This window comes from Ursus americanus, chromosome 5, assembly GCF_024610735.1.
Source record: "Ursus americanus isolate L20-20 chromosome 5, mUrsAme1.1.p, whole genome shotgun sequence".
NCBI classification, from domain to species: Eukaryota; Metazoa; Chordata; class Mammalia; order Carnivora; family Ursidae; genus Ursus; species Ursus americanus.
The window spans coordinates 77,709,160-77,729,075 of NC_142131.1; the positions used below are offsets into that span (position 1 = coordinate 77,709,160).

The following is a 19,916-nucleotide window of genomic DNA, read 5'->3' on the forward strand; positions in this document are numbered from 1 at the left end:
TTAGACCCTCGCCGTCTGCCTTCCCACCACACATTCCATTTGGTGTAGGAGTTGATGTGTTATGTAAACACTTTATTAAAGTGCAGACACCTTCATAAAAGGAAGGTCGTGTTCTCTTGATTATGTCAATCTACTGCAGTACATGCCAATGCCCCGGTGTCTTCTCCAGCAAGACGTGGGGAGCTCGGCCGAGCCAGGGCGACGTTTATCCAATGCGGAGTTGGGACTGAGAGCGGGTCTCACTCAGCTCCCGCCTCTGTCTCCCACGGGAAACCAGCTGGTTGGAAAGTTTCCGGGGAAAACCACTTGACTTACATGCCAACCCAGGGGAAGGATCTTACCAGAAACTTCCTCAGGTCTTTGTAATTTGTGATGATCCCGTTATGGATGACCACGAATTCTGGAACAGAAGTTTGGTGAAGACAGAGAAGCTATGAGAAGGTGAAGTTCAAGTCAGAAATGAAAGACAGTGATCTGACAGCTTGGAGCTCTGCACGCTGTACTCCCACAGAGTCTGCTGTTTAGCAAACATCACTTACGCTGATGAGAGCTGACGTCTACCGTCTACTATGGCTACAGCTTACACCCGAGGAAATACACAGTTCTCTTCGGGTAAAAAGCCAGTCTGACCGTGCACAGAGCTTTGACTTGGGGCCCACAGCATCGTCAAACATGCTTTGGTATTCATGTCAAATGGGGCAGGATGAACCCTTCATCATCCAGAAACTTGCCCAGGCATTCCGAACCAGCTTTAGGCTCAATGAGGCCACAAGCTAGCAGTCCACATGCGTGGACCCACACTGCACTGTGAAAAGATTTCAGTTTAAAAATTTTGAATTTTCACTTAAAAATCCTGATTTTTCTAGGGGCACCTGGGTGGCTCAGTAGGTTAAGCATCTGCCTTCAGCTCAGGTCATGATCTCAGGGTCCTGGGATCGAGCCCCACGTTGGGCTCCCTGCTCAGAGGGGAGTCTGCTTTTCCCTTTCCCTCTACTCCTCCCCTGCTCATGCTCAATCTCTCTCTCACTCACTCTTTCTCTCTCAGATAAATAAATAAAATCTTAAAATAAAAAAATAAATTAAAAATAAATTAAATAAATAAAATAAAATTAGTTAATTAAAAAATCCTGATTTTTTCAGGGGAGGAAAAATCCCCAGGAATTCTGGCATCCCCGGGCTCCCCCACATTCCTGTGTAGCCATGAGCACTTCTCTCTGCAGGGTCTGCGGGCTGCAGCTTCTCTGTCTCACTGCACTACTACTCCCTGCGCGGGGGAACCCCTGGCCAACCCTGGTCTGCTTAGTCACCCCTGCATTTTCTCAATCAATGGATGATGAATAACTTGAAGGTTTGAAACCAGCTTGAGGGTTTTTTTTTCTGAGCCCAGATGATAGAAAGACCCTTAATCGGCCTTGGGATTCAGTAATTCTACCAGGATGTGTCTAGATACTATTGTTCAGTGAAACTTTGGTTCTCCAATTCAAGTTTTTTTTCAGTACAGGATAGTTCTTTACTCTTTTTCATTATTTTTATCATCATTTCCTCTCTACCATTTTTTTTTACAGCCTATTGTTTACTTTGGGGAGGTAACCCAAAAACTGGGAGGGCTTGAATAGAAAAGCCTTTTTGGCAAATGTGCTAGGCACAACGGAACTCTATTACAGCTTTACGTGTTTGTTTTTGTTTTTGTTGTTTTGGGGTTTTTTGCTTGTTTGTTTTTTTACTGTTTTATTTGTTCCGTTCTCTTCTTGGGGACGTAATTCACCTGATGGATCTCCGTACCCATCCCCCTCTTATTTTTCATATCAACTCTGACATGGTGTCTTCAGATTATTTTCTTAACCTTGTCCCATTTTTTCATTTCAGTCAATTGTCTTAACTTTTCATCGGTAGTTTGTTTCCCAGAATCTGTGTTTTCTTTGTGAGAACTCTGTGTAATTTTCTTGTGTAATGCGGTTGCTGGGTGTAAGTCTTCCTTCAAAATATGCTCCTCGGTTATCCCTGATGAGTTGCTAAAGAAATTCTACGAATCTTTGCTGACTTCTCATGTTGTTTTCAATTATTTATCCTGAGTCAGGGCAGGCATTTGGGTGTGTGGGGGGGATCTACTCAGAGTCCTCGTCCACACTGAAGTGGGGGTTCACCTTATCACCTGGGATGGCAACCTCTCAGGGTACATAGTTTGGGGACAGTGTTTGCTCCAGGGATCAGCCTCTGTATCCAGCTTGGGGTTTGGCAGGATGCACATTCTAGGTCCTTAGGACCAAGCAGGGGGCATGGGGCTCATCCTTCCAAATTGGGCAGGGTGAGCCGCTGTTCACAGGGGTAAAGGACACTGAGCAGGGAGGCGCCAGTCTCTCCTGCGGCCCAACTTCCATGACGATTAATGGCAGTGAGGCTTGCCAAGTGTATAGCTAAGTGCCTGCCAATAAGCGCTCCTCAGAGACTCTGATGTATCTGCTTTTCACGCTAATATGGGGCTTGGTAAGAACTTGCACTATGCCAGGGGACGTCTTGGGGTGGGGGTCCCAGCTGACGCCAGACATCATTCTCTCCGGCGGATACACTCCCCCATGATGCCCAGGTGTGGGTTACGACCAGGTCTAACCTAGAATGGAGACCCACTGAGATCTCCAGACCCGCCAGGCCTCCTCCATGAGAAGGGCCAGGGGGCGTTAAGAACTATAGCATGGAGAACTTTCCTGGGGGCCCAGGCGTAGGATGTGGACCCGTGAGCTGGGGCTGGCCCAAAGGGGTGACTGGGAGAACTGGGGAGCCTGCAGCTCACCAAAGAGGGCCTGGTATCCCTGTGACTGTCCTGAGCAGTTTCCACGTCCCCACTCTGTGACCCTGGACTGCTGCTTGTCAGTGCAACTCCAAGATACCGTGAGAGCAGTTACCATACCTTTCAGTTTTTCAAGGGACGCCAGAAGTCTAGACTTCTAGGTATGATCATTCTCAGGTTTAAAAAACTTGCAGCGAGCCAAGTGGAGGGCTCTGGTGCTTGGAGGGAGCCCCTGGGCTGCCCCTTGCAGCCTCTGCTTCTCCAGATCTCAAGGCTTTGGCAGCCGAGGCATCTCTGCAGGGCCCAGGATGGGAGCCGGCACCTCAGACATGAACCAAAATCAGCACTGCCACCCTCCTTGCCTCAAGACCACTCTCCTCGGTGGAAGGAAACCCATCCCTCCCTGAGGCGCCCAGCTCTCCAGAACACTGCAGTCCCTGAGAAAGACAACTATCATATGATTTCTCTCATCTATGGAACATAAGAACTAGGATGATCAGTAGGGGAAGAAAGGGATAAAGAAAGGGGGGGTAATCAGAAGGGGGAATGAAACATGAGAGACTATGGACTATGAGAAACAAACTGAGGGCCTCAGAGGGGAGGGGGTGGGGGAATGGGATAGACCGGTGATGGGTAGTAAGGAGGGCACGTATTGCATGGTGCACTGGGTGTTATACGCAACTAATGAATCATCGAGCCTTACATCGGAAACCGGGGATGTACTGTATGGTGACTAACGTAATATAATAAAATCATTAAAAAAATAAATAAATAAATAAGATAGCCTCAAAAGTGAAAAAAAAAAAAAAAGAACACTGCAGTCCCTTGTTGAAGAGCAGCGCCCAGACTCTTCCACCCCTCCCACTGCCAAGTCCCACTCAGGCTGGGTCTCAAGAGCCAGCGGCAGTCATGGGAAGCGCCACTGTTTTCCTGGGGAGGCCTGGAGGGTCGGCATCGACCAGGAGCCAGGCTGAGTGTGCCTCCCGTCTAGGGCCCGGTGCCACCCCGTGTGGATCCTCACGGAAGACAGGGCTGGGAGAGAAGCAAGCCAGTGGTGGTGGGTGTGGACCAATGCTGGCGCAGGTCAGGGCCAGGCAGAAGCTTCAGGATGGGGGCGGGGCGGGCGCGGGGGGTGGGGGCAAGCCCCTATGACATACCGTTGCCTTTGTCTGAGCGCTGAGGATGGCTGTTGACAGCATTGGGGACCCCATGGGTGGCCCAGCGCGTGTGGGCAATGCCAAAGTGGGTCTCAAACTCCACCTTTAAGTCCATGCTGTCTTGTTCTAGATCAAAGAGAAAGAAGCATTGACACAGTACCGTTACGGTGAGGTGACATCGTTACACGGACGCACCCGGCTACGTCAAAAGCACGTCCCACCTTCCACCGCAAGGGCCCCACCCTGGGGATGTCTGCCAGATCCCTGCTGTGGTTTGCTCAGTATTTCCCAGTAACCTCACTCGCTAACCGAAATGAGCTTACTTAAAAAATATATATATATATACATATATATATATATATGTATGTATATATATGGATCCCTACTATACATGAAGAAGCGGTATCATTTGCCAGAAAAATTAAAATAAATACTTAAGCACTAAATATTTTTTAAAAAATGCTTGTGCACCACCTCCTAAAAAAACCCGTCCCACACCCTGAGAAACACAGTTTTACAATGTGGGCTGAACCCTCCTATTCATCCACCGTGTGACTCCATCCATTCGCAGTGTCAGTCTCAGGTGCTGCTGGAATAAAGATTTTAAACTGAGCCGCGCTGCCTATACTGCCCTGAATGGGTGTGTGTTGCACTCACTGTAAAGTTCCTCGTCAAGAGCCTTGACATTCCCTCTCTTCTTGACCAGCTGGATATGCCGCTCTTTGACTTCATTATTATGTCCATCGATGGCCACACCTGTGGTAGACACATGATTTTTTTTTCATACTGGCATTAGACGTTTTGTCTCCCAGACTCTGTTACGGAGCTCGGCCCCGGGGGAGGGCTGCACAGCACTGTGGGTTTACCCGTTCTTGTTTGCCAGGCTGGTGGCCTGGAAGAGAGCTAGACCGTGTTCAGGACACCGACTCGGAAAGAAGAGGTCTGACAGCCAGCAGGGAATGCACGCGCGCCTGGGACCTGGGCTGTGGCCGCCGGCCTGGCGTCTAACCAGGGTGCAGCCCTGGAAGGCTGCCTGCCGGGGGGGCACCTCCAGGCCCACTGCGGAGGGCAGTGGGCTCGCTGGAAGGCCTTCATCTCCCTGTGCTCTGCACTCTGCCGCTGTTGCTGGTATCCCCACTGCATCAGCGATCCTGCAATCCTTCATCCGACTTGCTCTCCGGTATGAATTAACAGGCCTCTAAAATTGTCCAGCTCCCCCTTCCTCCCCAGGCTGCTTAATTGAAAACGGGACACGATCTAAGTATCCATCAGAGGAATGTGCAGCCACCGAGAAAGATGGTCAGGAAGAGACTGGGGTAACGGAAAATGCGAGAGAGAGAGATGAGAACAGGACATAAAATTGCAATTCTATAATGACGATCAGGTTAAAAATAAAAAATACCTATGCACAACTCCCCCCGCCCCCCCAGACCACCCCAACACAGGCACAGCAGTGACCAGAGCAGGGACACAAAGAGATGGATGGGAGTGCTTTGGGTGGAGATTTTTTTGTTGTTGCCCTTATTTCTTCTTTCTACTGTTCTCTAGTTTTTGAGTTAAATGGACAAGGGTTCCGTGCACGCTGTGGCCCCCCGCAGGACCCACCTGCCGAGTCATAGCCTCTGTACTCCAGCCTCTGAAGGCCCTTAATGAGGGTCTCGAAAATCTCCTTCCTCGTCCGGGGGACTCTGTAGTTCATGTACGCGAAGATTCCTGGGAAAAGAGGGGGGACCACATGTCCATCAATCACTTGGTCGGTGTTTGCAAGAAACCAGCTCTGGGGACGCCAGCGCGGGTGGCATCGCCAGACGGTGTCTGGGCCGCATGCGCGGACTTCCCCTGGCATAACCGAGAGCCGTGCTCCCCTCCTGCTTCAGGACCCACGTCACCCACAGCCCAGCCCATGACAAAAAGTCTCCGGTTGACTTGGCAATTACACTGTAGAGAATTTCTGTATGGCTTTCATTGAGGCGACTTATAATAGCAAAGATCAGGGGGCCCTGGGTGGCTCAGTTGGTCAAGCGTCTGCCTTTGGCTCAGGTCATGATCCCAGGGTCCTGGGATCGAGTTCCGCATTGGGCTCCCTGCTCAGCGGAGAGTCTGCTTCTCCCTCTGCCTGCCACTCCCCCTGCTTGTGTGCACTCTCTCCCTCTCTGACAAATAAATAAATAAATAAAATCTTAAAAATAATTTATAATAGCAAAGATCAGCAAAACCACCAGGCCACTAAGGGACATCGGGAAGTCCTCACCTACTTGGCCTCCTTGATCTGCATGCAACAGGCCTGGGAAGAGTCCTCCCAGGGACCAAGGCCTTGACTCCTTTCTGCCTGGCCCTATTGTCTGGAGCTTTATCATCAAACGCTGCTTTTACAACGGCAAAAATAAAACCATCTCTTGGCCCTCGGAGAATCCCTATCTTCAAGGGAGATCTGCACGCCCAGAAGATTTTATTTGGCTCTATTTTCTGCATTGGTATTTCAGAATAATATTTTCGGCTCAGGGCGTGATCCTGGCGATCTGGGATCGAGTCCCACATCAGGCTCTTCCGCTATGAGCCTGCTTCTTCCTCTCCCACTCCCCCTGCTGTGTTCCCTCTCTCGCTGGCTGTCTCTCTGTCACATAAATAAATAAAATCTTTAAAAAAAAAAAAAAAAAAAAAAAAAAGAATAATATTTTCCCAAATAGGAAGTAACAGTCGTCCTGTTGGTTCTCCCTAAACTCCTTTGCCCCCTCCCTGCTCGAGACGATGGACCCCTGGTCTGTCTCTGTCCTGCCCTGTGAGTTCCCCATCCTGACGTCCCTCTGTCCTTTTGTCCTCCCTGCCCCATCTGGGGGACACCTGCCCTCCTCAAAGCTCAGCTCCCCCCACGTCCCAGGGCTGGCTTGCCCCTCCCAGGCCCCCTGCCAGATGTGCTCCCCTGCTCTGGGCCACCCCAGCGCTCGTGCATCTTGGAACACCTACATCCCTGATAAGGACACAGGCTGGCACTTCTATCTTTATATTTCTCACTATGTCTTGGCACACCGTCCTTATTCAGTAAATGTACGTGGAGTAGAGTGACTGTAAATCCACTTTATTCAGGGAAGCAAGAGTGTGGAGTGTGAACAATATTGGCCTTCAGGAATACTTGTAGTAACTCATCTTACTGAGAACCCGCTATGTGCCAGGCACTGGGCCAAGCGTCCCCACGCAGGTGTCAATCGGAGCTCCCATCAGCCTTAGAGGCTTGATCTGTCGTGACCTCTCTTTACTTTCTGGGAGGCTGTGACCGGGAAGCAAGGAGACTTGACCTCAGGACTTAAAATGGTCCTAACCCCTGGGCAGTGCTGCCGCAGGGATGAATGGGATTGAAAGGTTTATTTCCCTGATTTTAATGATTTAATTTTAATTTTTAATTTTCCTAATTAAATTTTTGTTTTCCTGGGATAACAGAAAGGTCTGGCCGGGATTAAAAATTTGCCAGATACCCGCATCCCCTGCACTGCAGCAGTATTTACAATAGCCAAGACACAGAAACGAGCTAAGTGTTCCGTCCACAGACGAACGGATCAAAAGATTACTGCATATATTTACAATGGAGTATTACTCGGCCATAAAAAAGAAGGAAAGCCTGCCATTTGCAGCAACACGGATGGAACGTGAGGGCGTTATGCTAAGTCAAATAAGCCAGACAGAGGAAGACAAAGACTGTATGATCTCATATGTGGAATCCAAAAAACCCCAAACTCATAGATACAGAGATCAGATTGGTTGTTGGCAGAGGTGGGGGAGGAGGAGATGGGGGAACCAGGTAAAGACGGTCAAAAGGTACCAAACTTCCAGTTATAGGATAAGTAAGTCCTGGGGATGTAATGCACAGCGTGATAACTACAGCTAATAATACTCTATTGTATATCTGAAAGTTACTAGGAGAGTAGCTTAGAACTTTAAAAAGTTCTCATCACAGGGAAAAATGTTAATTATCTGAAGGGTTAGATGGTCACTAATCTTTTTTTTTTAAAGATTTTATTTTATTTTATTCCACAGAGAGAGAGACAGCCAGCGAGAGAGGGAACACAAGCAGGGGGAGTGGGAGAGGAAGAAGCAGGCTCCCAGCAGAGGAGCCTGATGTGGGGCTCGATCCCATAACGCCGGGATCACGCCCTGAGCCGAAGGCAGACGCTTAACAACTGAGCCACCCAGGCGCCCCTAGATGGTCAGTAATCTTATTGTGGTGATTATTTCACGATATATACACAGACCAAATCATTTAGTACACCCAAAACGTATACGATGTTATACGTCCATTAGGGGAACATGCCGGAGATGATACTCAGAGAGGCCAACCTTCCGAAGGGAAACTGAGGGCTGAGCACAAAACCTCCTGTAATATCTCCAGTCATTAAAAAGATTAGATTCAAGTCAAAATAGTATCTCTGAATGAGTGATCTGACGTGCCTTAAAGGGATGGGAATATGATCACAGCAGACGAACACTGAACTTGCTAAAATTCATTCTAGTTGTAGTCGAAAGCGAGGCGATAAAATTAAACAGCGCTAAAAATGATATTTTGCATTCTTAGGTCCTGTATGTTACTGTACACAGGATATATTTGCACACAAGTATTAAAGTACAGAATTTCTATATAGAAACACACACCCCGTGCTTTCTGAGCTGGGACAGACACTTTCTTTTTAACGTGGCTGAGGGTAATTTTGGCGGTCAGCTATTTTTGCGTTCCTGGCTGACTCGAGGTCAGGTGAGAGACGCTGAGGCTAAGGCCCCACGTGCAGTTTAGGTATCCCCTGGGCGAAGACGCTGAGTGGGTCACAGGAGCTCACACCGTCCCCTGCCCTTCAAACCTCAGCACGTCTGGGCAAAGGATGTATTTTTGTCCCCTTACTCATTAAAAAAACAAAACAAACAGAAAAAACCCAAAAACCAATAGTTACCTTCTAATGGAAACATTAAAAAATTGTGAGCAGCTCTATTGGGATATAAGTCCCATACCATAATATGCTCCCATTTAAAGTGTATAATTCAGTGGTTTTCAGAATAGTTGCCCCTTGAACAACACGGGATTGAACTGCCCAATTCCACTTTTTTTTCTTTCTTTTTTTTTTTTTATAACTATAGTACTGTACTGTAAATATATTTTCTCTTCCTTAGGATTTTTTTTAAGTTTTTTTTTTTTTTTATTTGACAGACAGAGAGAGAGCACAAGCAGGGGGAGCAGCAGACAGAGGGAGAGGGAGAAGCAGGCTCCCCACTGAGCAGGGGGCCTGATGTGGGGCTCGATCCCAGGACACCTGAGCAGAAGGCAGACGTTTAACTGACTGAACCACCCAGGCGCCCCTCTTCCTTATGATTTTCTTAATACCATTAGCTTTTCTCTAGCTTACTTAATATGAGAATACAGTATGTGCTCCATATAACATACAGTATATGTGTTAATGCTTCTGGGTGAGGCTTCCGGCCAACGGTAGCTAAGTTTTGGGGGGAGTCAGACTTACACACAGATTTTCAACTGCGTGGGGTGCTGGCGCCCCTAACACCCCCATTGTTCAAGGGTCAACTCTATGTTCACAGAGTCGATCGGCCACCACTACAATCTAACGTTGGGGTGAAATTTTCCTAATGTTCATTATTCCGCAAAGTATCAGACAGTTCCCTGGGGGGACGTGGGCAAAGTCCAGGCACTGTGAAGACCACGTAGGCATGGCAGACAATTATGTGAAGGGGGGGAGCCACTCGCAGATCATTTCTGGAGTCTTCCCTGGCATCCGGGGAATCCTTCTAGAATTACAGCTGCACCTCACGAAGGGGAGCGGACACTCTGCAGATGACTCAAAGGCCCATACACCAACTCTGGAAAGGTTTGGAATCTGAAATGCCTTTCTGAGGGGGCTCTAGGGCTCTGCTCTCCGATTCTCCCGTGAGATTCCCCTTCCTCTGGGCCCAAGCGCACTTCTGAAGTCCTTCTGACAGGCACGTCCGTTCTTGGAGGTGCCTCTGGCTCTCAGTTCCGGAATAGCCTCCTTGGTGGGGAGGTGGGGGTGCTGCTGTCAGAGCCCCAGGAGGGGCGGCAGAGCTGCTTAAAGCGTCCTTGTCCTCAGGACCACCAGCTGTGTCCACACCCAGCCAGGAGGCTCCCAGCCGCTCATGCACAGTTTGGGAGAACCCTGTGGTGAGGGGGCTGCCAAGGAGTGGTTTCCAAGGTCTTTGCGCAAGAAAGCATAAATCTAATTTCAACATGCAATCTCCCGCATGTGGACATCTACTCAGTAAACTCTTTCATTAACTAAGCGCCATCCCTCTCCTCTTGCAGCTCTCTTGGCAGCCTTCTCCCCGCACTCTCTCTCGAGATGAAGTGAAAAAAAAAAAAAAAGCACCCAGCATTGACACCAGGCTCTTACTATTTTAGAAAAATAAAGAAAGGGAATAAAGCTGCTCTCCCAGGCATTTCTCTTGCCATTCACGGTCAGAACTCCCTCTGGAATCCCCACCACATAACAAAAGCCACAGGAGACTCCATTTTTTACCTATGAGATCAGCGAAGATCAAGCAGTTTGACGATCAAGAGAGAGGGTAAATTTGCGCACCCTTTCTGGAAGGCAGTTTGGCAATCTTTCAAAATTAAAAATGTACACATCTGTTGACCAGAGCGGTTGCTAGGCACGGATCCAGCAGATATCTGCAGAGGGGCGTCCGTGCACGCACTAGGATGGTCGCTCGGCGCTGTCCGCAGACATCGGTTGTTGAAGGTGGGGGACAGCCTGATGCTTGGCAGGGACCAGGTAAGTGACAGCAGTGCAGCCACGTGGCGGGGCCACCGTGGGACCACGGGCAGGTGGCCTTCCACAGAGAACAAGGTGAGGCTCTGTGTCCTCTTGGAAAACAAGCTACATCTCCAAGATGTGTCAAGGGAAAAAGCAGCTCGCAGAACGTGATGAAATTATGCAGGGAGGGCTGGGGGAGACACATACGGTGTTTCTGGAAGGGCACCCACGACCCAGGAGTGGTGGGGATGCAGTGGTTGCCTCGGAGGAGGGTATTGGATATAGGGCAGAAACTCCCTTCCTACTGCACGTGTGCCCTTTGTACGGTCACACTATTTCGCCACGTGCCCATTTACCATCTTACCATGTGCTTCTGTAGGATTCCATATTGGTAGGCATGGGATTGTCAGCCAGCACAATCTGCCTTCACTGACTCTTCCATGGCTCCCCCGTCCCACTCACCCAGAAGAACAAGGGCCACAAGGAGAAAGCTCTGTCTGAGCACACCTTCCAGTGACTAAAAGGACGGGCCCAGTATCCCCCAAGGGTCTTCCCGCCCCTGGGGAGTGTGAGATGTCAAGCAGCAGATGTGTGGGGCACCCAGGAAGCCAATCCTTTCAGAAACTTATCTCGTCGGATTCTCCCCAGGTCCTGGGCCAAGGCAGTGAACAGAAGGGCACTTCTGGTTCCAAGGCCAAAGACCTGAGTAAGTCACAGCCAGGTCTATCTGAGTGATTGCAGGGTGTCTCCCTGTTGCCCCCCAAAATCAGCATAAGCCCTATCTTACAATCCTACCCCGAGGGGTGAGAAGTAGTTCACATAGAGAGGGATAGCTCACGTCTATGGACAGATGCCCACCTCACCCCTGGTGGGAAGATCTCCGAGCTCCCCTGGTGGGGTCCAGGGCCGTGTCGACATCAGGAGACTCCTCTTGGCCCCCACCAGACTATGCGGCTTCTGACTGCAGGCCGTGGCAATGACAGCCAACTCTGGGTCCCCCTTATCCCTCCCTGCCTTGCACAGGCAGGATGGTGAAACCCTCCCAAGGTGGCTTCGAGAAATGTCTGGCCCTGGGACAGAGTCGGCTGTGGCCTAACCACCCCAGCTCAGCACATGCCCCGTGCCCACACCCCACCCTGGCATCCAGAGCTTCCAAACAGCTTTTCAGGGCCCTACTCTTAAATCTGACAGGGAAAGTGAGCGAGAAAATGTTCTAGAGGGAGAAAAGCTGAGATAAACCCCAGAAAAGGCTCTAGACATGATGCAGGATGGAGACTAGCCCTTTGAAAGGGGACTGCGGCCCCTCTGCTTGGCTCATCTTGGGGGTCTGGGGGTTCTAGCACTCCCTCTGCAAATGGCTTGAGAGCTCATACGGGTGACTCAGGACCAAAGGCTACCAGGACAAGGTCCTTCCACACATGCAGGGGACACTCAACCTCCAAGCGACAGATAATGACAATGACCAGCTCGAGAGGCAGCATTCGCTGGACACACAGCCAGAACTAGGAGCACTGAGATCTTGGAATCTTTATAACCCTTGGGGTGCCTGGAGCAGTGGAGGGGAGCAGGGGCTGTCTGAGGCCTAGAGGACAAGGGAAGAGGTCAAATTCACTGTGGGCAGGCTGGGATCTGTATTCTGAATCTGTCTGTGGCTGGAGTTTTGGAAACTCTCTCCCTCTCTCCGAGCGTCAGCTTCACAACGAAAGCCCTGCCCTCCGTGTGAGTGGGGGTGGATAGTCCCGGGTAGAGATCCAGCCTGTGCCCCACCAGGGTAGGGGCTCGCTCTGTGGGTCCACATCACCACCCAGCCAGGCTGGGACCACCCCTCCCCCAGACGGAGGGCGCTCCTTCCACCACCATCCCCTGCTTCTCAGCATTGAAGGGGTTGACCTTCTTAGTCCACGAGCCTAGGACAGATTAGATACTAGTCCACTTCTCAAGTTGGGTCACTCCCCACCCAGACAGAAAACATGCATGCCAGTTGGACTTCCGCCTCAGAAAATTCCTGAGTATGTGTGTGTGCGAGAGTGTGTATGTGTGTGAGTGTCTGAACGTCAGGGGTGCGCGTGAATGTGTATGAGTGCGAATGTGTGTTTGAGCATGGGATGTGTGTGAGTTTGTGTTTGAGTGTTGGGTATGTGTGAGTGTGTGTGAGTGTGTATGGGCGTGAGTGTGGGTTTGAGGGTTGGGTGTGTGTATGTGGTGTGCTAGGAAAGGTGGGGCAGGTCTACTCTCCTGGATGAGGCCCCCAGGTCGGGGAGGACACTGGGCCAACAGGGAGGACTACAGAGGAGGTTGTGGCCTCTCTGGGCAACACGGTACAGATAAAGTGGGGACAATTACTGTCACCTCCTCGCAGAAGTGAGAGCAAAGGCAGAGATCCCACGGCAAGACACAGGGACCGAGGGCCTGGCTCGGGGTCGGGACAGCCTCTCCCTGGCTCTGGCCTCACTGGGACTCCATGGGTTAAAGTTACCACACCACTGGAATCTCTGCGATAACAGAAGACTCTGCCTCCTGCAGTAAACGTGGGCAAGGCATTTCTATTTTTAATAAAAAAGTTCTTCGTGTCCCTGTCGTTTTAGGATTGCACGAAGAGCAAAGAGAGAAGCAAACATACTCTAAATTGCACTAAAACATACTTTTAAGAAAGTGTAAGTCTTATAGCTAAAATTTGGCTATAAAAAAAAGTCAAACTTTTTTCAGGGAAAGGTTCCCTTTGAAAGTGAAAGAGGCAGATGATCAGAGGAAATTGCTTATTTTTGCATCAAATTAATCTCCAGAACTTTCTCCTTAGGGTGTTGTTACCTCAAGTCCATCTTCCTTTATAAGCAGATTTCACTAAATATAAAAATAATCCTTCAACTTAAAAGCACTGTCTACTAATGCCACATCACAAAATTTCCGGAAGATTCCTGTGAACTTGGGAAAGCCCCGATGAATAAGACTGACTGAGGGAGGAATGGTGTGATGATGGGGAGGAGGAGGGGGAAGAGGGGAGATCACTTCCAGCGCTGAGCCCCTCTCCAGCTGGTCTCCGCGAAGCCCTCTGTCTGAGAGTGCCCATGGGAGTCCTGCAGGCAGGATGTGAGCAGCGTGTGGGAACTGCTAGGACTGGCTCCCAAGAGCCAACCACACGCCTCTCTTCTCAATTCCACACGCAGGGACCTCACAGGGATGACCTCATATTAGCCACGGTGAGCCACTTGTCAAACACTTATCTGCACATCCCCAAGCAGGGGCTCTGTTTTGCAAGGATCCTGTGGCTCGGAGAGGTAGCAAGGCAAGTGACCTGACCCCAGAGTCTGTGCCCCATCAACTCCAGCTTAGCCCCTTCTGAGGCATCCATTAATGAACTGAACAGGGAGGAAAGGGGTATCAGATAGGATGGGGTTCCCAGAGCTGGAAGAAGTCTGGGACAAAACGGTGAGTTCTCCTCCATGTCATATAATCTTCCTGGATGGCTGTTTACTCAGCTGAAATGACAGACAAGCCCCTAAGCACGTAACAAGCTCTCGTGAAGACCACCAAGCAAGCAAATATACTGTGTGTGTGTGGGTGGGGGTGGTCCCTTTTGATTCTGGGGGAATAAAACCTTGCCTGCTTCTTGCAGGGAAGAGATGAGCAGGAAGGGTATGTATACGCATGGAGAGCAAATGGAATGAGCGCCATATTTATATGACGCAAGACCTGACTTTTAGAAAAACTGTGAAAACTATTTGGTCCAACTGGGTATGTGACACCATGCCGGTGAAGGATGAAGTCTTTAACTGAGGCCTACATTCGCCTTCTTGACTATGGTGGGTCCAGTCTGCAAGTTCTGGGACCAGGGGACTTGGGTGTGTGTGTTGGGCATAGAGCGGATACTGGTAGCCTTCTGGTCAATATCCTTATGGCCATGTCTTGGACATCCGGGATTAGCAACACTGGGCTGTTCTTGGGGAAGGCGCCTAAAAGCAAGAACCCAACTGCAGTAGGATAGATAACAGCCCTCAAAGATATCAGGTCCTAATCCCTAGAATCTGTAAAAATCTTCATATGGAAAAAGGTCTTTATAGATGCAATTAAATGAAAAATCTGGAGATGGGAGATTCTCCTGGATTATCCAGGTGGGCCCTGGATGCCATCACAAGTGTAATAAAAGGGAGGCAGAGGGAGATTTGACATGGAAGAGGGGAAGGTGATGTGCCCACAGAGGCACAGACTGGAGTAAGGAGACACAAGCCACGGGAAGGAACAGATTCTCCCTAGAGCATCCAGAGAAAGTGGGGCCCTTCTGACACCTTGATTTTGGCCCAGTAGAACTGACTTTTGGACTTCTGGTCTCCAAAACTTCGAGAAAATAAATTCGTGTTGTATTACGGCAGCAAGTCTGTCGCAATTTGTTATAGGGGCCGACAGACACTAATACACCAACTAAGACAAAAGATAATGAATTCAAAGTGAGGGCTTTTGCTTCTAGCAAAAACTAAGAATTCGATAATTCTCCATAGCCAATCTCCCCCACCCCAATAAATTACTAAATGCAGTAGTAAAGGATAGGGAAGCTTTTAAGAATTCACGGACCGGAAGTGCAATCCTTTTTGCCCAGTGCCCACGCATGCGTGGTCCCTGTTACCATGCTCTTGTACATCCTGTGTCTTCAGCTTGGCGCACCTGTCCCCTCCCTTCTCTCTGTGGGGCTCCTACTTGAGGCCAGGCTCCTGTGGCACTCTTCCTGGCAAAGTCAGGGCTCCCCACCTCCGCTACGCTGGGGTCTCAGATTCAGACTACATGTAGGCCATTGGGTAATATTAGTGAGTGAGGTCCCTGGACGGGATCATCCTAGGGGCCACGGTGCACTGTTCAGATAGATACACTCGGGGTTGCTCATCTTCCGATTTTTTTCAAGAGAAGTCGAAAATCCTTACTAATGGGAAATCTCCCAATTGTGTCATTTGGTGGGTGTAAGAAATAGTTTGAGCCCTGAACAGAAAGACAGGTGCCCACTGGCCTGGCACAGGTCCCAAGGTCCACCCCGTCTGGAGCGTTTACCTAATGAGTTATCTCACCCCTGCCTGGTGACCACTTCTGTGCCCCTCTCTAACTACTGGCCCCAGGGCATGGAAAACACAGGCCCTCTCCAGGAGCAGTCAATCACTAGTGAGTGAAGAAGGAAGGAGAGGAGGAAAGCGAAGACGAGGGGGAGCAAGAGCCAATCTGAACCTGGTCATTATTAGCAACCGCTGACCCCTATAGGAACTCAGCCCTGGAGATATGACCTCTGAGGAGGCTTCCAAGTGGCAGATCGCAGTGGGGCCATAGTCGTTTTAGACAACTCCTAGACACAGGGGTGCACAGACCTCTTTGGGCCTCAGTGTCCCCACAGGGAATGCGATGAGGCTAAGTGGCTTATTCCAGGAACATCTCTGCAATTTTTGACGTATCGTTATACCAAGTATGCAATCATTTCCTTAACATTTTTCTATAAAGTTGACTAAGTTTTTGAAAGCCGAAATAAACCCACTACAAAAGGACACAACCATAAAAGGAAAACCAGTATCACTTGCCATACATATACAGGCCATCATCCAGAACCCCCCCCCCCCCCCAGAACAACGTGTTTAATTCTAGCCAGCTGCTGCTGTGAGGTTTGGGCTTGGGACAGCTTCCTCTGTGCAAGGGGTGCCTGGCAAGTATAGGAGAGCTGTAAAAAACACATTAGCACCCAGCTGAGACTTTCTCCTGGCTACTTGAAAAGGAAATAACTTTCCCATGTGGGAATTCCACACGGCTCCCTGCCTTCACTGAGGCCTGCAGGGTGGGACCCACCAGTGGGGAGCCTTGATGTGAGGACATAGGTAGTTACAGCCCAAAGCTCATCCTTTCTTTAGGGGACAAAACACGTGGGGCCCCTTAAGACAGCAGAACAAAACCCCACATTGGGAGAGTCTGAGCTTAGTCTAGGCTCCAGGCACCAGAGAGAAAGCTGGATGCAGGTAGGAAGCAGTTAGGAAGGCTAGGGTGTCGGGGTGGGGGCACCTGAGAGGAGGAAGGAGGGAGGCTGCCAGTGCCAGAGGGGCAGATCCTTCCAGAGCAAGGGTCTTGGTCCGTCCACTAGTCTGGCTCTAAGGCCTCCCATCAAGGGCCTTGAATGTCACACTGAGGGGTTTAGAACCCAAAGAGCTTCTGGCAAAACTGCCACCTTGGCCTCGTCTCTCTGCCCAGAAATACCCACAGGCAGCCCTATACACTGTTCATGATGCTTCGCGGCCCTGAGATTTTTGCTGAAGATTCAGGAATTTAAATTGATGCCTGCTTGGGCTGGGGGAGGCTGCATCCCAAAGCAGGCTGCGGCTCTTTGGTCAGACGTTCTTTTTCACTTTCAGGAGCGGCTGGCCTCAGAAACAAGGCCTGTACAGATCTTGGCCCAGGGCTGGCCGCTGGCACATCCCACCCTACAGCCCTCGGCGAAGTCAGACAGAGGCCTTTCATGGCTTCAAAAGTTCCACCAGGTCCTCCAGCCACAGGAGGCTGGAATGGGTAACTGAATCCTACTCAAGGAAAAAAAAAGGCACAGTGACCTTTTGTCCCAGCAGAAGTTCCCGGCCCTCTCCCCAGCCAGCGGAGGCAGCCCAGCCAGGAGAGTAAGGAATTGCAGATGTGCGCGCAGGGCCGCGGCCGCCCTCCCCACGGCCCAGCAGCCTCCCCGGACAGCACCGAGTCGCCGCGGTATTCAGGACGCCCGAGCCCAGCCCTGCTCCCCATCCCGGATTCCTTCTCCCAGCTTCGGCTCGAGGCTCGGCGGTCGATGCTGCCTCTTCCCCAAGCGTCGCCGAGAGCTCTTTCAGCAAAGAGGCGGCAACACAGAATCAACCCTTCCAGGGACAAGAGGTTCATTTTGGAACGCGAGGAGATCGCACAGGCCCTTCCCGAGCGCACGAGGGCTGCTCCCGACGCCACCGGGGCGAGCCCGGCGGGCTGCCGGGAGGGTGCATGTGGGGTCGCCTCTCCGCGGTGGGCGCGGTGGGCTGAGAGCTGGGCTGGGCACCCCGCACCCGAGATGCGTGAGCTTGCGCGTGGCCGCCTTTGTGGGCGACTTGGGGGCGCTTTCTGTACTGGACATGGGGGGGGGGGTGCGGATACTTCTGCATTGTGAAGGTCCAGGCCCGGGACAGGACCAATTCTGTCTCCTCTGTTGGGGGGCCGGGTGGGTCGCCCTCACCAAGTCCGAGACCGGGGTTGGGCACCCTCCTCTCCCACACCTCCCTGGAACAGCCCCTCGGGCACGGGGGGCACGATGAGGCAGGCCCGGCGGGTGAAAGCCCCTAGTTCTAGGACGGGGGCAGATCGGTGCCCCATCCCGCGCCACCTCCGGGTCCCCGGCGCCCCGTTCTCGGGCCCAGGCGCCGAGAGGCTGGGGGCCCGGAACGCGCGCCCACCACACTCACCGCACATCGTGGCTGCTGCTTTCGCCCTTCGCGGCTCAGGGACTCTGCACGCTCTGGACACTCGGAATTCCGTGCGCGCCTGGCGCTCCGCGGGCCCCGGCTCCCGCCGCCCGGCCTCCGGCCCTTTTAGCTCGGAGCCCTCCGCCAGAGGCGGGGCCGGGGCGGGGCCTCCTCCCGCCTGCCCGCTCCCCATTGGTCCCCGGTTGTCGTGACAACGGCGGGGACTGGGCCCCCAGGAGCCAGGGATCTGGGTGAGGGGCGGCTCCCCGCTCCCCTGGCGCGCGGGCGTCAAGTCCAGGAGATGGCCTGGGGGCGGTAGACCTTCTGAGGTCAGATCCAGACTCAACGCTGTCAAGGCGTGGGCCCTTGGGCGGGGCACTGAGTGGCTCGGTGCTTCAGTTCCCCCGTCTGTGAAATGGGATGACAGTGGAAGCTCCCTACCCGGGCCGGGGGTGAGGATTAAGACAGCGTGAGGCCCAGGGCACAACGTCGGGCACGGTGCACGCGTTCCCCCCCCCCCCGTGCCCCTCTGTGTGCCAGGATCCTCCAAGGGCGCACGGGAGGCCTTCAAGCCTGCTCCCCTCCCTGTGAGGACGGAACTCTAGAGCCTCACGGATAAATGACAAAACTGGGGCCCCTCCGAGGTGGAAAGGGGCTTTGCCCAAACGCGGCGGCCAGAGCTGGCAAACTCTGGCAGTGGCAGAGTTCGAACCCAGGATTTATTGGAGAGCTGGGACTCGAAGGCGGGGATTCCCCAGGTCGTGAGCGGAGCTGGGGCGACCCGGGGAGTGGCCCCCGCACTGAGCCTCGCTGGCCCGCCTGTCCTCAGCGTCCTGGCCCGCTCCAGCCAGGGGCTTCTCCGCCCGCCCGCCCGCCGGCCCGGAGCCCGAATCCGGCCCCGCCGTGAGTCACTGGGACCCGCGTTCCTCCGCCCTGGTTCCTGGCTGTCTCCTCCCCTCCCACTGCGCTCCGGGCCTCGGTCTCCCGAGGAAGGTCACGAGAACTGGCCCAACATTTGCGTACTTTGAAGCCATCTGGTGTTTTTTATTTTACTTAGAAAAAAAAATCTTCAAATTCTAAACAGATCCTTCCCAGTCGTGTTAGAGAACAAAACGCAGCTTTTTGCGTCTTGTCTGGGGCATTTTCCCTGATGTAATCTCTAGCTTCACCGCGGCTCTGCAGGTCTTACGGGGAGGGGGTGTTTGCTTTACCCATTTGCCCGTTCAGGATACTGAGGCTCAGAGACAATAAGGAAGGGGTTTGGTTGAGTCATCCTGCTGGGAAAGAGTGCAGCCGGTTCTGGAGCCGCTGTATCTGCCTCTCACCCTTCACTGGGCAGGATTGCTTTCATGTCCTTCCTTCCTTCCTTCCTTCCTTCCTTCCTTCCTTCCTTCCTTCCTTCCTTCCTTCCTTCCTTCCTCCCTCCCTCCCTCCCTCCCTCCCTCCCTTCCTTCCTCCCTCCCTCATTCCTAAGCAGCTGTTCACACCTGTCCTGACACTTAAGGGACTTCAGGATCAGTGAGAATAATCCCATAATCCCGCCGGGCCCTTAGGTGGCCCTTACGGAGTGGTGGGAGGCAGACAGTAGTCCACTGTCACACAGAAAGCGAGAAAATTCCATATGGGGTTTGGATACCATAAGGTGGGTGGGGTGGGTTGATGGGGAGCATGCCAGGCTCTGCCTGGGCCTGGGCTGGGGCTGGAGTTGGTACAGGTCAGTGTAGAGCCAGGGCAGGTGGCCAGAGGAAGTTAGCAGACTTGAGAAGGGAGGTTCAGGCGTGTG

General features: G+C 51.9%; 1 protein-coding gene across 1 annotated transcript in view; it reads right to left on the bottom strand.

Annotated features, from left to right (window-relative positions):
• Positions 1-18,262, bottom strand: part of GFPT2 (glutamine--fructose-6-phosphate transaminase 2) — a 41,361-nt gene extending 23,099 nt beyond the window's left edge. The window contains exons 1-5 of the mRNA XM_045795008.2: positions 18,134-18,262; positions 5,548-5,655; positions 4,600-4,698; positions 3,943-4,068; positions 342-400 (exon numbers count right to left, since the gene is read on the bottom strand). Of these exons, the coding sequence (XP_045650964.1) occupies positions 342-400; positions 3,943-4,068; positions 4,600-4,698; positions 5,548-5,655; positions 18,134-18,140 (399 nt within the window). The 5' untranslated portion in view covers positions 18,141-18,262. The remainder of the gene's footprint in view (positions 1-341; positions 401-3,942; positions 4,069-4,599; positions 4,699-5,547; positions 5,656-18,133) is intronic.
• Between the last annotated feature and the right edge of the window lie 1,654 nt (positions 18,263-19,916).